This window comes from Pungitius pungitius, chromosome 5 (assembly GCF_949316345.1).
Source record: "Pungitius pungitius chromosome 5, fPunPun2.1, whole genome shotgun sequence".
Taxonomy (NCBI): domain Eukaryota; kingdom Metazoa; phylum Chordata; class Actinopteri; order Perciformes; family Gasterosteidae; genus Pungitius; species Pungitius pungitius.
The window spans coordinates 23452753-23468856 of record NC_084904.1 but is presented as its reverse complement, the minus strand read 5'-3'; the positions used below and the strand labels follow the sequence as shown (position 1 = coordinate 23468856).

General features: G+C 49.9%; 1 protein-coding gene across 2 annotated transcripts; it reads left to right on the top strand.

The window, feature by feature from the left end:
* Window positions 1-382: 382 nt before the first annotated feature.
* On the top strand, window positions 383-14927 carry ddr2l (discoidin domain receptor family, member 2, like). Of its 2 annotated transcripts, XM_037483396.2 has the most exons (20): window positions 383-643; window positions 5449-5547; window positions 5627-5729; window positions 5944-6019; window positions 6495-6647; window positions 6734-6881; window positions 7121-7226; window positions 7319-7508; window positions 7826-8072; window positions 8361-8450; window positions 8550-8692; window positions 8859-8970; window positions 9060-9176; window positions 9592-9717; window positions 10125-10369; window positions 10445-10572; window positions 10656-10853; window positions 10946-11180; window positions 11291-11440; window positions 11976-14927. In XM_037483396.2, the coding sequence occupies exons 2-20, from the start codon at window positions 5487-5489 to the stop codon at window positions 12108-12110; spliced, it is 2763 nt and encodes a 920-aa protein (XP_037339293.2). In that variant the 5' UTR covers window positions 383-643; window positions 5449-5486; the 3' UTR covers window positions 12111-14927. The 2 variants fall into 2 exon arrangements, with proteins under 2 accessions (XP_037339293.2, XP_037339294.2); XM_037483397.2 differs by lacking the exon at window positions 9592-9717.
* The last annotated feature ends 1177 nt before the right edge of the window (window positions 14928-16104 follow it).

Here is a 16104-nt window from a genome sequence, read left to right as displayed (position 1 = left end):
TTAACCGAGTCTTTGTTATATTTTATTATTTAATATATTATCTTTTATTTATTGGCTTTTCAACTGGATTGATACATGAAGTTATGTGTTTAATGTCTACAATAAATCAAATATAAATATAACTAAACAATATATATGTATAATATTTTAAATATATATTTGGAAATATTACATGTTTTTATACATAAATATATGTTTTTTTTCAAATGTATTATAGTTTTGTATTTGTATGTTAGATGTGTTGTAGAAGTTAAACTTGACGGAAGAAATGTCCCGTGTTTTCTCCGGAGCTCCTTCTCAGATGTCAGACCCTCCGGGGGCTCATGTTGCCTTCCTCCTCCTCCTCCTCCTCCTCCTCCTCCTCCTCCTCCTCCTCTAAACGGGATGTGAGGTAAATACACAGAAACTTTTTCTTTTCTGTCCGTTCCGCTGTCTTTGGAGCTCCTCTTCCTCCTCCTCCTCTTCTTCCTGAAGTCCAACTGGGAGAAGGAGCGTTGAGAGAAGGAGAAGCCGCCGTTACTTTCCTCCGCCATGATCCTGTAAGCTGCTCCGACCGGAGCTCAGAGACCCGCCGGCCCGGAGCCCAGAGACCCGCCGGACCGAACCGGGAGAAGCTCGCCGCCGTTCTGGAGCCGGAGGACAGGTAGTCAGCTGACAGGTCGTGCGCGTGCGTGCGTGCGCGTGTTTGTTTCCGCGGAGGGTCTCACCGGGGCCTGAACCGGGGACGTGTCCGGTTTGTTGTTCAGGCTTCCGTAGTCGATTAATCGGGAGAGAAGCTTATCGACTCAGAGTGAAAATCATCTTCAGCTGCAGATACAGAAAACATGAAGAAAGATAAAGATGAAAAGAAAAAGTAAAAATACTGTTGATCATGAGATGAAGGTAGCACACATTTATTAAATAAGCATTGTGTTTGTGTTCTGTAGTCTGTAAAGATATTATATTACAGGTATATTATTACTATCAGAGATTAAACACTGCACATTAATCACAATTAATAATTACAACTAATATATAAAAACAATTATAAAAAGTTTGTTATTGTTAGCTTCAGTTAGCCGCAACACTTAGCAACTACTGCTACTGCAGTCAGCAGCTACAAGTATCCATTACAGTTAGCTGCTACAGTTAGCCTCTATAATTAGCCTCTTAAGTTAGCCGCTAGAGTTAGCCTCTACAACTATCCATTACAGTTATTCTCTACAGTTATTCTCTACAGTTAGCCTCTACAGTTTAATAAAGCTTACAGCTGGTCCCTTGAATCAGTCAGTCGGGTTATTATAAAAACAAACACCGTGTAGATGTTAATACGAAAGGTGTCCATTAACCACCATGTGTGTTTATTAGCTCCTCCTCCAGGTTTAAAAGTGTGTTTCACTTTAACCCCGCTTCAGGTCATGGTCCTGCATCACTTCTGTTGCTGCGGTAACAGAGTCAGTTCATGGCTGAGATGTGGTGTTGGTAAATACGTCTGAAGTGTTATCATCAAGTTGTGTGTGTGTGTGTGTGTGTGTGTGTGTGTGTGTGCGTGCGCGCCCAGGCTTCAGCTGATTGACCTCTCAGTTTTAAGTCTTGGATGGAAGTCAAAGACATTATTTATTCATGAGCTCTTTCATGGCGTGTCCAGCACGTGTCTCCGGGTGTGTTTGATACGCTCACCTACAGAGCTCTGCATGTTAAATCATGCACTCCTCACATTCTTCAGATACCTGCAGCTCTTTTTAAACCATCTGCTGCTCTTCTCGGGTTCAGCCCTCGTCACCTGCTCTCAGGTTACCGTTGCATTCTGGTCCTGTGCGCCTTCAGTCCGGGTGCTTCAGGAGAGCTGAAGGACTCTTTGGAGGACACTTCATACCTTCTGCTGCTCCTCGGCACACTTTGAAGTGTCTTTTCTGCCCAAAAGGCACCGACTGAGGGCTGAATGTAACATGTGTAACACACACTAGGTCGGATAAAAGCTTCAGTTAAATGAAATGTTACAAATACTGACGTAAGGTGACACGTGGTACTTAATGTGCTGGCTAGGTTGTAATACCTCATTAACGTTCTAAGATATGCTAAATAGTGATATTTTATCTTTATTTTGGTAGGCTGGACGTTTGCAGTCTGCTTACAGCCTGTGTGTGTGTGTGTGTGTGTGAGGCCTCTGCTCAGCTTTGTGTGTTTTTTATTGTTCTTATTTTATGGCATTATTTTTATGGCATTACATAATAACAGCAGCTACAGAAGGACATTGTTCACATTAGAATCTGTTAAAACACATTGTGTGTGTGTGCCTGTGTGCGTGTGTGTGCGTGTGTGTGCGTGTGTGCGTGTGTGTGCGTGTGTGTGTGTGTGTGTGTGCGTGTGTGCGTGTGTGTGTGTGTGTGCGTGTGTGTGTGCGTGTGTGTGCGTGCGTGTGTGTGCGTGCGTGTGTGTGTGTGTGTGCGTGTGTAGCTGACGCTTTTATTCAAAGCGACTTACAATAAGTGCATTTTAACCATAGAGACACAAACCCAGAAGAACAAGAAACAAGAAAGTGCATTTCATCAAATAAGCTGACATCTTGTACATCTTGTTGCAGATAAGAACCATTATAAGTCCAGTTTAAGGTCTACAGTGTGTTAGTGGAGGTTTAGAGGTGTGTCTTTAGTCTTTAGTCTTTAGTCTTGGATACTTCTTCACTCCGAGAGGCCTAGCTGCACACCGAGACAACTAGCAGCTAATGCTAATGCTAGCTAGCACATGCCTACAGATATGAGGCGTTCAGGTGCAGGTCTTCTGGCACTCTGAGCGCTGGAAGTGTTGGAAGACATCGTGTCTTAGTCTTAGTTTTGCAGTTTGACTGCTTTAGTGAAGTCGGCAGAGAGAGAAACAAACACTTTTATGATGTCAGATAACTGCTCAAAAGGTGGAACGTTCATGTTGTAATAATGCAAACGATGCTCTGGTGACCTGGTGATTACCAGTAAAGATCTGAGTCTTTGTGCTCTTCTCTGTTCTGTTTCTCTCAGTGAACTTCGTCTTATTCACCCCCCCAACCAGAGGGAGAGATTCCTGTGTTCCACAGCGAGGGGACGACATGTGGATTCCTGTGTGGGGGGGGGGAGGAACAGAGGGAGAGAGGCAGAGAGAGGGAGAGAGAGGGAAGAGGGGGGAGAGAGAGTTGTGGGGGGGGGGGGGGGTAGAGCAAGAGAGAGAGAGGGTTGCGTTGAATTTTAGGAATGTTGAGGCTTTTGGCTCCAGTTGATTCTGACGGAGGATTTGATGGAGGAGGAGGCGGGGGCGGGTGGAGGAGGGACCAAACCAGAGGGAAAGGAGATCAGAAGGAGGGCCGGGGGAGGAGAAAAGGAGGGAGGAAGGCAGACGGAAATAGAGGAGAAGACAAAGGACAGGAAGCAAATAAAAAGCACAACATGTCCATGTATTGTTCTATTGTACTTGACCCTCCATGTCAACAGAAGATGCTAACGTTAGCATGTCCAGCTAAGCATGGTGCTGCTTTTATTCATCCTTTTATGCAGACTTTGTGACTCAAGATGACCTCATTTAAAGGGGCAGTGAAGGTTTTAGTGGCGTCTACTGGGTATGCTGTGATTCCCCCCCCCCCCCCCCCCCACTGGCTCTGGACCAGGCGGGGGGGGGGGGGTACGTTAGGTAGGATATCGTCCTACGCTGTAGTTATAGTTTTGGTCACCTCCTGCGGTAGACCCCGCCTGCCCGACGTGACTACCTTCAGCAGTCAGGGTGAATTCATGAATGAGTTCAAACCTTCTGCCACAACGATGTTACGTTTGATGGCTCTTCTGTTGCGTCCCTGACTTCTCCGTGTAGGTGCACGGCGTGTACCTGCGTACCACGTAGACTACCACGGGTTGTCTGTCATGTTCTTCTCTAAACACGGCAAACCGCATTATGTTTGTTCAGAGATGAATGGATTGAGTTTGTCTCAACGACTGTACTGTCAGTAACGAGAGACGTTGATGTGTACCCTTCACCTCACCTGCTTCACCTCACCTGGTTCACTCCACCTGGTTCACCTCACCTGCTTCACCTGGTTCACCTCACCTGCTTCACCTCACCTGGTTCACCTGGTTCACTGTTGCAGAACCTTAAACAAACTGTTTTCATGTTGTGCAACAGTTTGCATCCACATTGGATCTATTTAATTCATTAAACATTTTCTGAGTGATGACTTGAACACAGAAAATGCTTCTTTTCGTTTTTCTCCCTCTGGATCCCCTCTCTCTCCCTCTCTCTCCCTCTCTCTCCCCCTCTCTCCTTCCTCCATGTTGTTTCCTCCCTCTGCTCATGGGATAAAGCCACAGAGATGAGCAACAGTGCAGGAATCTGAACTGAAGCCAACACATTACATACAACTCTGTGTCTCTGTGAGGCTGAGCCCGGTCACCTTAGGGTGGAGACTCGTTTGCGGGTGGGAACGTAGACCGCCCGGTGGACTGCTCCATCCCACCCGCACCCGTGAACAGGAAGCCCAGGTACTCGGATCTGGAGGCGCTGACCCTGATGCCTGATGGCCCCAGTGGAGGCCAACAGGACCACAGCTCTCCACCTGCTGCGCCTTGATACCGTGTCTATGTGATGAATGCAATCCTGGAGGAGACCACCTGTCTGAGAAGAACACGGCTGTGTGCTAACGTAGCGTTCATGTGGCGCGTCTTATCTCCTGCAACCGTAGCATCGGAGCCAGCGAGCTAACAAGCTAATCTCAATTAGCTCGTAAAAAATACTTCAGCTAAACTTTAGGTCCTTCCGTCCATTGTTCTTCCTCCTCCTCTCTTTGTGTTTCCTCTGCTTCACCCAGCTCTCCCCCCCCCCTCTCTCTCTCTCTCTCTCCTCCAGCTGTTTCCTCCTCTGACTCCATGTGTTGCATAACCTCCGGGAGTGGGCCGCTGTTTGTATTCAGTATTTACCAAGCACTCTAACTTTGTGAAATCTCACACACACACACTCACACACACTCACACACACACATACTCACACACACACACACACACTCACTCACTCACACACACTCACTCACACACACACACACACACACACTCACTCATTCACACACTCACTCACTCACACAAACACTCACACACACACACACACACTCACTCATTCACACACTCACTCACTCACACAAACACTCACACACACACAGCAGTCACTGGTCAGCCTTCATGCCGTAGAAGCTTGTTCCCTTCCGGATGTTTTCTGTACTGATGACAATTGTGTTAATTCAGTTGACATGACGACACGTGATTAAATGTGTAAAATGAATAAATGAATGATCAATATTTACATTTATATGATGGGGTTATAAGATGAGATCCAATATGTTCCTTCGCTTTCATTTCTACATACATTTATTTTGGGTTGGGAACAGGAGCAGGTGACACTAAAGTCACAGGTGATCACCACATGATACGTTCTGATAAGATTTCTATTGTTGTCCCTCAGAGATGTAGCATGTGTGTTGGTGTGACCGGTGGACCATAATGCACCTCTTCCTGCTGCTGATCCTTCAAGCCACAGCAGCCTCCGGACAGATCGACCCTGGTACACACACGCACACACACACACACACACACGCACACACACACAGAGTGCGTTGTGTTATGTTGGTGTGTGTTTGCAGCACACTGCCGCTATGCTCTGGGCATGGAGGACGGACGGATTAAGGACGATGACATCACAGCGTCCAGCCAATGGTACGAGACCACGGGGCCGCAGTACGCCAGGTCAGTGCTGATGACACGTCAATAACTCACCGTTACAAAACAAATAACAATACTATTACTTATCTTTTTTATTATGTTGTTAACTTCATTACTGTGTTTTGCTAACTGTGTGGTCGACCATATCTAGAGCTGCATCGCTAACATTACTTACTAGATGAACTGAATCATTAGCTGTTTGGTTAACTGTATTCATGTTTTTAATGGTATGGTTCAGGTTGAACCGGGAGGAGGGCGATGGGGCCTGGTGTCCCAACGGTCAGCTGGGGCCTTCAGACAGTCAGTTCCTGCAGGTGTGTTTCTACTTCCTGTTTCAAAGAGACACACTGACACATCCTCCTGATAGCATAGCATCGCCATGCGTAGCATAGCACCGCATGGCATAGCGTAGCATAGCATCGCACACCGTAGCATAGCATAGCACAGCATGCCGTAGCATAGCACCGCATGACGTAGCGTAGCATAGCATCGCACGCCGTAGCATAGCACCGCATGCCGTAGCGTAGCACCGGATTACATAGCATAGCACAGCATGCCGTAGCATAGCACAGCATGACGTAGCATAGCACAGCATTCCGTAGCATAGCATAGCATGCCGTAGCGTAGCATCACATGGCATAGCACCGACTGACTGGAGCAGCAGTGAGCTGAGGGGTTTTTGTGAAAGGAGTGTGGTCCAAACGGTGTCTTCAGATAAACTTCACGGTCACATCAGTACCTGTAGGTGAAGTGTGTCAGCTGACTTGAGACCCCCTCCCCCTCCTCCAGGTGGACTTGGGTAGGTTGACCTTCCTGACGGTGGTGGGCACGCAGGGCCGCTACGCCCGCTACTCCGTGAACGAGTTTGCCCGGGCCTACCGGCTCAACTACAGCCGGGACGGCCTGCTGTGGAGGTCCTGGAGGAACCGGCTGGGGAACACGGTGAGGCTTTCACTGGGGGGGGGGGGGGGGGTGTCAATAGCACTGGAAACACAGGAAGTGACATCACTCCTCATCTCCATCCCCAGGTGATGGAGGGAAACAAAAACGCTTACACCTCCATCATCAACGACCTCCACCCGCCCGTTGTGTCCCGCTACGTCCGCCTCATCCCTGTCACCAAGCTCCCCACCTACGTGTGCATGAGGGTGGAGCTGTACGGCTGTCAGTGGGAAGGTGGGACACCCAGAGAGTGTGTGTGTGTGTGTGTGTGACATCATCACTGCTCTTCTGACTCCTCCCAAACCTCCCAAAACAAAGATTATTATTCGGTTTTAAATTGAAACTAAAAACAGCATGAGGCTGTCTCCGGGTGGTTGACAGTACTTCCTGTATTTTATTTTGACACGTCCTCGGGGCGCCTGTGAGGCCGCCATGGTGCGCTAAATGTGTGCGTCTCTGCCGCCGACCCGCAGACGGTCTGATCGCCTACGGCGCCCCGGAGGGCCAGCTGATGATGCCGCCCGGGTTCCCCATCGCCAGCCTCAACGACTCCACCTACGACGGAGCCCGCGAGAGGAGGCGAGTCCCACACACACACACACACACACACACAGACACACTGCCTGCTGTCCGCCAGCCCATGTGACCGGTCCCGCCCTCCCGTCCAATAGGAGGCTGTCCGGCGGGCTGGGTCAGCTGACGGACGGCGTGGTCGGCCAGGACGACTTCCTGCTGACGCGGCAGTACCACGTGTGGCCGGGATACGACTACCTGGGCTGGAGGAACGACTCGCTGGGAGCCCCGGGTCACGTGGAGATGGACTTCCTGTTCGACAGGCAGAGGAACTTCACCTCCATGAAGGTCCTCGCGCCTTTCACTTCTTGTGTGTTTCTGACATCCGAAACCAACGGACTCATAATAAGCAAACAATGACCTCGTTCCTCAGTGATGCGTTCTTCTTAAACTGCTGCGTGGTCATATGACATCACATGTCAGCTGACCAAGAACCGTCTTCACGACATTTAGAGGAATCAGAGGAAGAGGAAGCTAAGCAACAGCATGTTATTTAAAGAGCTATTAATATATATAATATTCTTATTAATCATTTTGTAGTTTAATTAAAATACTGGACTGTTAAAATGACCTTTATCTGATATTCTGTTCATGACCTGCTTCAGGTTCACAGTAACAACATGTTCTCCCGTGGAGTGAAGATCTTCTCCTCCGTGTCCTGCTGGTTTAAGCCCCGCCTCATCGCCGACTGGGAGGCGGAGCCTGTGGCGTTTAAGACGGTGCTGGATGACAGGAACCCGAGCGCCCGCTACGTCACCGTGCCGCTGCAGCGCCGCGCCGCCAAATCCATCCGATGCCGCTTCCACTTCGCTGACTTCTGGATGATGTTCAGTGAGATCTCCTTCCAGTCAGGTAACACACATACAAACACACACATTCATACAAACACACACATTTATACACACACAGACACAGGGACGGACACACACACCTACACCTGCCCATCATCAGGGAGCATTCACTCATTCACACAGTCACAGCTGTATGTGGGGTGAAGTCAGGGACAGGTGGGCGGGTCAAAGGGCGCTGGGATCGATCCTCTGATTGGAGGACGACGTGCTCTCCACTCGACACAGTGTGAGGACACACCTACACAAAAACACACACTAAGCGAACGCCCCTCCTCTGTTTGTCCCTCAGAGGACACCGTCCTCCCCACCCTGATGACTCAGAGCTCCACCTCCTCTCCGGCTAGCAGAGGCAGCGCCATGACAACCACACCTGTGCCAGGTAGGACCTCTGACCTTTGACCTCTGACCTTTCCACCACATCCACAAACGGTAAGAACTGAGCCGGGGTCAGCCGCTAACCAACGCGCTGCGTCCACAGCGCCCGACCCCTCGGCCAGCGCCGCCCCCGACAACGGCAACACGCCCGTCCTGATTGGCTGCCTGGTGACCATCATCCTGCTGCTCGTCATCGTCATCGTCTTCATCCTGTGGTGCCAGTACGTCTGCAAGGTGCTGGAGAAGGTGAGAGGTCAATATTCATCAACCAATCAAACAGTGTGTGAAAGGTTTGATCAATCAATCAAGTGCTCACAATGAAATACAAGTGTAGATGTTAATATCATTAATAAATAGAATAAGAAGTGAAATATTTAGATTCTTAGTGAAGCTCCTCCTCCTCCTCCTCCAGGCTCCCCGTCGGATCCTCAACGAGGAGGTGACGGTGCGGCTCTCCTCCTGCAGCGACACCATCATCCTCCAGACCCCTCCTGTGCCCCCCCGCTCCGGCCACGCCCCCTCAGGTAGATATTTATTGAACTCACCACTGAACTGAAACCTTTGTCGTCATGGATACGCATCGCAGATCTTGTAACGTGTGGCCTCTCCTCAGACTCCGCCCACACCGACCCCCACTACGAGAGGGTCTTCCTGCTGGACCCGCAGTACCAGAACCCGGCGGCGCTGAGGAGCAAACTGCCGGAGCTGTCTCAGAGCGCCGAGGCCTCAGGTAGGCTGTGAGAGGATGAGGTGATACGTGCTCCTCCCCTGCAGAGCTCACCCTTTCACCATCTTACTGCAGCTTAAGATCCACCAGTTTGAACTGGGGAGGAAGTGATAGATGTGATAGTATCACAATATTTTGCTCTGCGATATTGCATCATGCTTAGTATGCGATTTTACATATATATAATATTACCCTTTTTAACTATAATGAATCATATCATTGTGTGACTTGGGTACGGTGATATCATCAGTCTGCCCCCTGGGGGCCGTTCTTAGAACCTTGCGTCTCCTCACTTCCTCTCTTTGCTTCTCCTTTTCTCCTCCGTGGTGTTCAGCACTGATGAAGCATGCTCACTCACTCTGCAGCTCTCTGTCCACCCTTCCTCCTTCTCCTCTTTCTCCTCCTCCTCCTCCTCCAGCTCTCCTCCTCGGTAACCCTCTCTACGACTACCTGCTACTGACTTTGTGTCACGTGACACAGGTAAGAGCTGAAAGGTGTGGCTTTGGGGAAGAGGACGTCGTCTATGGATGCATTTTTCATTCCAGTACATGAACTTTTTTATTCTCTATTAAATGACAAAGTCTCAACTGATGAAATTACCAATAACCAATAAGTTTGATCGGTTTGCAGACATTTCGTTTTAATGAAGGTGTATCTCAGGATAACAAAGGATTCCATCACAGTAGTTGGTTCAGTTTTTGCCGTCTTTCCTGATATGTTGATCAGAACCACATTGATCCCACATATTTATAATATATCTGTCTATGTGTGTTTGAGACACCTTTACAGACGTGTGTCCACTCAATGCAACACAACCACGTTTTCATGGTAAATTGTGTCCTCTGATACAAAATGATCAATTATGGCCTTGGCCTTGAATGAAGCGATATCTAGTTAAGGATCACATGATCTCCTCCCCACCTAATGGAGCTGGTCCTCTCCCTCCACCAGCGTGTGGAGGAGGCTACGCCGAGCCCGACGTCACCCAGTGCACGCCCCACCAGTGTTTCCATAGCAACGCGCCGCACTACGCCGAGACCGACATTGTGCGGCTGCAGGGCGTGACGGGCAGCAACATGTACGCCGTGCCCGCCCTCACCGTCGACTCGCTCACCAGGAAGGACATCTCCGCCGCCGAGTTCCCGCGCCAGCAGCTCATCTTCCGGGAGAAGCTGGGGGAGGGGCAGTTCGGAGAGGTGAGCAGGAGGCGGGGCTAAGAAAACCACCCGGTGCATGTGATTGGTTCAATCAAGCCTTCCTGTCCCCTGCAGGTCCACCTGTGCAAGGCCGAGGGACTCCCAGTGTTCCTCGGGGAGGGCTCCCCCCCCCCCGGGAGGGACGGGCACTCGGTGCTGGTGGCCGTCAAGCAGCTGAGGGCCGATGCCACCAGCCAAGCCAGGTACGAGGTGCAGGAGGCGGTGCTTGTCTCCACCTCTCCGCCCACGCGTCTAACGCCCCCCCCTCTGTCCCTGCGTCCGCCAGGAACGACTTCCTGAAGGAAATCAAGATCATGTCCCGCCTCAACGACCCCAACATCATCCGGCTGCTGTGCGTGTGCGTGGCGTCCGACCCGCTGTGCATGGTGACCGAGTACATGGAGAACGGAGACCTCAACATGTTCCTGTCGCAGCGCGAGATCGAGAGCACGCTGACGCACGCCAACAACATCCCCTCAGTCAGGTTGGAGTGGAACCCCCCCCCCCCTTTACACACGCTAACCTCTGCAAAGCATCTCAATTCAAAATGCTCCCCCCCCGTTTCCCCCCCCGCAGCCTGTCCGACCTCCTCCACATGTCGGTGCAGATCTCCTCGGGGATGAGGTACCTGGCGTCCCTGAACTTTGTGCACCGCGACCTGGCCACCAGGAACTGCCTGCTGGACCGCCGCCTCACCATCAAGATCGCCGACTTCGGGATGAGCCGGAACCTGTACAGCAGCGACTACTACCGCATCCAGGGCCGCGCCGTGCTGCCCATACGCTGGATGGCCTGGGAGAGCATCCTGCTGGTGAGGGTTAGGCATGACACCTCCACCCGTTCCTCACAGGGGGGTCTGCAATGCTTGAAACTGCTTCACGCCTTCATGCTGACCACAGCGGCCTCTCGCCTGCTCTGCAGGGAAAGTTCACCACGGCCAGCGACGTGTGGGCTTTCGGCGTGACGCTGTGGGAGATCTTCACCCTGTGCAAGGAGCAGCCCTACAGCCTGCTGACCGACGAGCAGGTCATAGAGAACACTGGCGAGTTCTTCAGGAACCAGGGCCGACAGGTGAGGCGGACCAAAGGCGCTGTGGCTCCATGGGCTCCGAGTGGAGCACCAGGAGGTCGTCTCCTGGAAGCACCTCCTTTTGAGTGATTGTCCTTCTAGATTAGGACGCAGCTGGTGACTCACTGATAAGACTGGTCCAAGGATTGGGAACCTTTGAAGTTTGTTCTCTTCTTTTGAATCTACTGTTTGGCTTCTTCACACCTTTAATAATGACTCAAATACAGCAGACCTGATTTATTTATCTGTTCATATCTCATAGACATATTTAACTTCACACGTGAAGGATAGGAACCCAACCCACATCTCTGTGGTTCTTCTAGTTCTTCTAGATGTCCACCTGCTGCACGCTGCTGGGGGGTCGTTTCCGTGAGATAATCCACAACTACAGTCGCAGATTGAAGGGCTGTATTCGCTCTGCTGCGCTTCCTTTGAGGGATTTTAGCTCATTTCCACAGAACGGGAGATCCGAACAGGGTGGGCTACACGGGGGTGATCACTAACAACCTCTTCCACCTCTCCTGTGCCCCTGGACCAGATCTTCCTCTACGGCCCTCCGCTCTGCCCGCCGTCCCTCTTCGAGCTGATGATGCGCTGTTGGAGTCGCGACATACCAGACCGGCCCAGTTTCGAGGGACTCTACCGGGCCCTGAAGCCCCACGTCAACCAGTGAGCCGCTGGGACGGACTGGGACTGGTGTGGGACGAGAAGACTGAGGACTGGGATTCTGTTAGGAGTAGATGGCCTTCAGAGGGAATGAAGGAAGTGGGCTAGCTGTGGTCAGAAGGTGGGTTTGTTTCTGTCCTGAGGGACCACGAGGAGGTAGAAGGAGAGAAGCTGGTCAACAATCCTTTCATTCTGATCCGTCCCTTTAATCTCTTTAATCCCCTTTGACCAAAACCTGGTATCACACATGTATAAAATATCTCTCTGTTCTGTTGTCTTGGTGCTGAAGGTACCATAAGCTCTATATTCTTCTTCTCTGGCTTTTAAAGATGCCAAAAACTGGACGGACTCTTCGGTCTCGTGTCCCTGTGGTGTTTTTTATTGTTATTGTAAAGCACTGTTTGTGTATCTCAGTTATTCATGTTCATATATTAACCCACACTGGAGCTAGGGTAGCAGTTTTTGTGTTTGTATTGAGATAGTTTTACAGTAATTCCCTTTGGACGTGAACTGTGTTGTACCTAAAGAGAAATAAAGAGTGTTGAACCACGATATGATCATATAACATTAGTAAAACTCAGTATAACATTGTTAACGTTGGCCAGTTTGTGCCTTAAATCCGTGCTCCAGTCAGAAGCCCCTGGTTGTGCGTGAGGTGCACATTGTGGGTCAGAGCAGTGACGTGTGTGTAGTGGGTCGTGATGCTGCTCCTCAACGCTCCTCCTAAAGGCTCCTGAAGCTTCATGTTTGGCTCGTAGACGTTTATTCAACAGTATTAAGTCATTAATATATTGATTCAAACTAAACGAGATTGGCTTCATGTTCTGAAAAGTCTTATTAACGAAAGCTTCTATTTAACAATAAGCACAAAATGCATATTTAAACAAAGCAGATGATTTTGATAATGGAAGCAATTACTGAGCGGGTTTGAGGCCAATTTTCAACATTGTTGTCTAGTGTGTAGAAGTGTTGATGTTTTAGTTGTGTACTAGTGAGTATCACACGTGTGCAGGAGCTCAAATCCTCTCTGAACAAATAGTTTCAAATGTAAAATGGTGCAAATCAGCGTGAGCTTCATGTGAAAGAGAGAGGGGGAGAGGAAATGTCGAGTTTAGTGCATCCTCCAGTGTTTCCATGGTGACAGTGTGTGTCTGTACGGTGTGTGTGTGTGTGTGTGTGTGTGTGTGTGTGTGTGTGTGTTCATTACATCACATTACATGTCATTTAGCTGACGCTTTTATCCAAAGCGACGTACAATAAGTACGTTTCCACATAGAGATACAAACTCAGAAAACAAGTAACAAGAAAGTACATTTTTCATCAAATAAGCAGTTTCAAAATGTTATAGAAAAGTGCCATAAGTACAGTTTAAGTGCTACCATTTGTTAGTGCTACGGTTTGCTAGTGTTTTAGTCAAGGTAGAGTCTAAAGAGGTGTGTCTTGAGTTTGAAGATGTAGAGGCTCTCTGTGGTCCTGATGTCATCAGAGAGCCAGACTTCTATCACAGTGTGTGTGTACAGTGTGTGTGTGTGTGTGTGTGTGTGTGTGTCTGTACGGTGTGTGTGTGCGTGTGTGTGTGTGTGTGTGTGTGTGTGTGTGTGTCTGTACGGTGTGTGTGTGTGTGTGTGTGTGTGTGTGTGTCTGTACGGTGTGTGTGTGCGTGTGTGTGTGTGTGTGTGTGTGTGTGTGTGTGTGTGTGTGCGTGTGTGTGTGTGTGTGTGTGTGTGTGTCTGTACGGTGTGTGTGTGTGTGTGTGTGTGTGTCTGTACGGTGTGTGTGTGCGTGTGTGTGTGTGTGTGTGTGTGTGTGTGCGTGTGTGTGTGTGTGTGTGTGTGTGTGTGTGTGTGTCTGTACGGTGTGTGTGTGCGTGTGTGTGTGTGTGTGTGTGTGTGTGTCTGTACGGTGTGTGTGTGTGTGTGTGTGTGTGTGTGTGTGTGTCTGTACGGTGTGTGTGTGCGTGTGTGTGTGTGTGTGTGTGTGTGTGTGTGTGTGTCTGTACGGTGTGTGTGTGCGTGTGTGTGTGTGTGTGTGTGTGTGTCTGTACGGTGTGTGTGTGCGTGTGTGTGTGTGTGTGTGCGTGTGTGTGTGTGTGTGTGTGTGTGTGTCTGTACGGTGTGTGTGTGCGTGTGTGTGTGTGTGTGTGTGTGTGTGTCTGTACGGTGTGTGTGTGTGTGTGTGTGTGTGTGTCTGTACGGTGTGTGTGTGCGTGTGTGTGTGTGTGTGTGTGTGTGTGTGTCTGTACGGTGTGTGTGTGCGTGTGTGTGTGTGTGTGTGTGTGTGTGTGTCTGTACGGTGTGTGTGTGTGTGTGTGTCTGTACGGTGTGTGTGTGCGTGTGTGTGTGTGTGTGTGTGTGTGTGTGTGTGTGTGTGTGTGTGTGTGTCTGTACGGTGTGTGTGTGCGTGTGTGTGTGTGTGTGTGTGTGTCTGTACGGTGTGTGTGTGCGTGTGTGTGTGTGTGTGTGTGTGTGTGTGTGTGTGTTGTTGACACTCTGAAGACTGGCAGCGATGGGATCAAAGTAGTTCATTATATTATTAAAGGGACTTTTAAAGCAGTAAGACAAAGAGTAAGGAAACCACTAAACTCAATCTCCCAGAGTCCTTTGCTGCAGCGAGCCTACCTTTTAGTTGTGGTTCCATTAGAGAGTCTGACAGGGTGGTGTATAAGTGATCACAGTCAGTGTGTGATCATCACTGATGGTTTGTGGTTCTGGTCCAGGTTCCAGGGTTGAACGTGTCCTGCTTCAGACGAGTATGTGTGTATATTAATATATTGGGAGTGTTTCTCATGTTGGTTTTCTCTTTAATAAACATTTTGTCAAACACACTGTGTTGTTTTACACTCACTAACGTTTACGCGCTTTGACCTGACTAAAGACGTGTGTTGCTTTTGACACACGTTTCTCTCTATGATCAGCAGCCACATACACCGTGGTGTGTTTGAAGGATCGATCGATCAGGTGATCAATCATCGCAGCCGACTTCAAAACGTCCAATAAAAAGAGTGTTTTTCCCTGTGAGTGAACCACATGGCGAATGACCCGCCTCCTCTTCCAGCTGCGTTTCCTGCTGTGACTGCCTCTCAGTCGCCATCAAAGAGCCGGTGTGCTGGGTATCAGCGGGGGGGGGGGGACCAAATGATCACACCTTTAACCGATCGATAGCACAGCCCAGAGCCTTCACAGGACACCACCTTCTCGTTGTCTTCACTGCAGCTTAGTTTGGAGCCACTGGAGCTCTCGGGGGGGTTTAAGAGCTTCCAGTAGTCAGCAGATCTTTCTCCTTGTGAATCAACCTTCAGGTGGATTTTCTCCCCCCTTTTTTCCAGGATAAACAATGGCGGCTGTGTTGCATTTTAACAACGGGGTTCACGGTGGGCAGGAATGTTGCCCACGACATGGGTAAAAAGTAACAGCCAATAAACACAATGAAAAGGCCTCTTTTATTCAGCCACCAGGGGGCAGACGAGCTCAGCACCCTGACAAACAGCAAGCAGCTACTCCCACAAAGACACATGAAGATTCTCCTCCAGGTGAATCCAAAATGATCTCAACCAACTGGCGAGGCAGTGGTTCCCGGCTCCTTTCTTACTGGGGGTGTTTTCTGCTGAGCAGGTGGTGCCAAATGGCTTCATCACACCAGAAGGGTAAAAACTGCAGTTCCTCAGCTGGCCACTCGAGGGAAGGCAAACCGGCCCTTCGTGTTAAAATAACCAAACCTACGGGGACTAGATATAAAATCCCTCCTGCGTGTTCAGGAGATCTTACCAGAAGCCCCCCAAGAGGCCCCCAGGAAGATCCTGATCCGATGTTGAAGCACCTCGGCTGGTTCCGTTCCACCTGAAGGGTCCATGTGTCTCTACTCCTCTGCGGGGTCTAAGCTGCTGTTCCCTCGGAGGCCCGAGTCCAGCCACTCTGCGGGTGGAGATCTTTCTTCCAGTGACGAGCCGAAGCTCGGTGCTGAGGGTCTGGACCTGGAAGGAGATGTCGCTGGTGGACCGGACC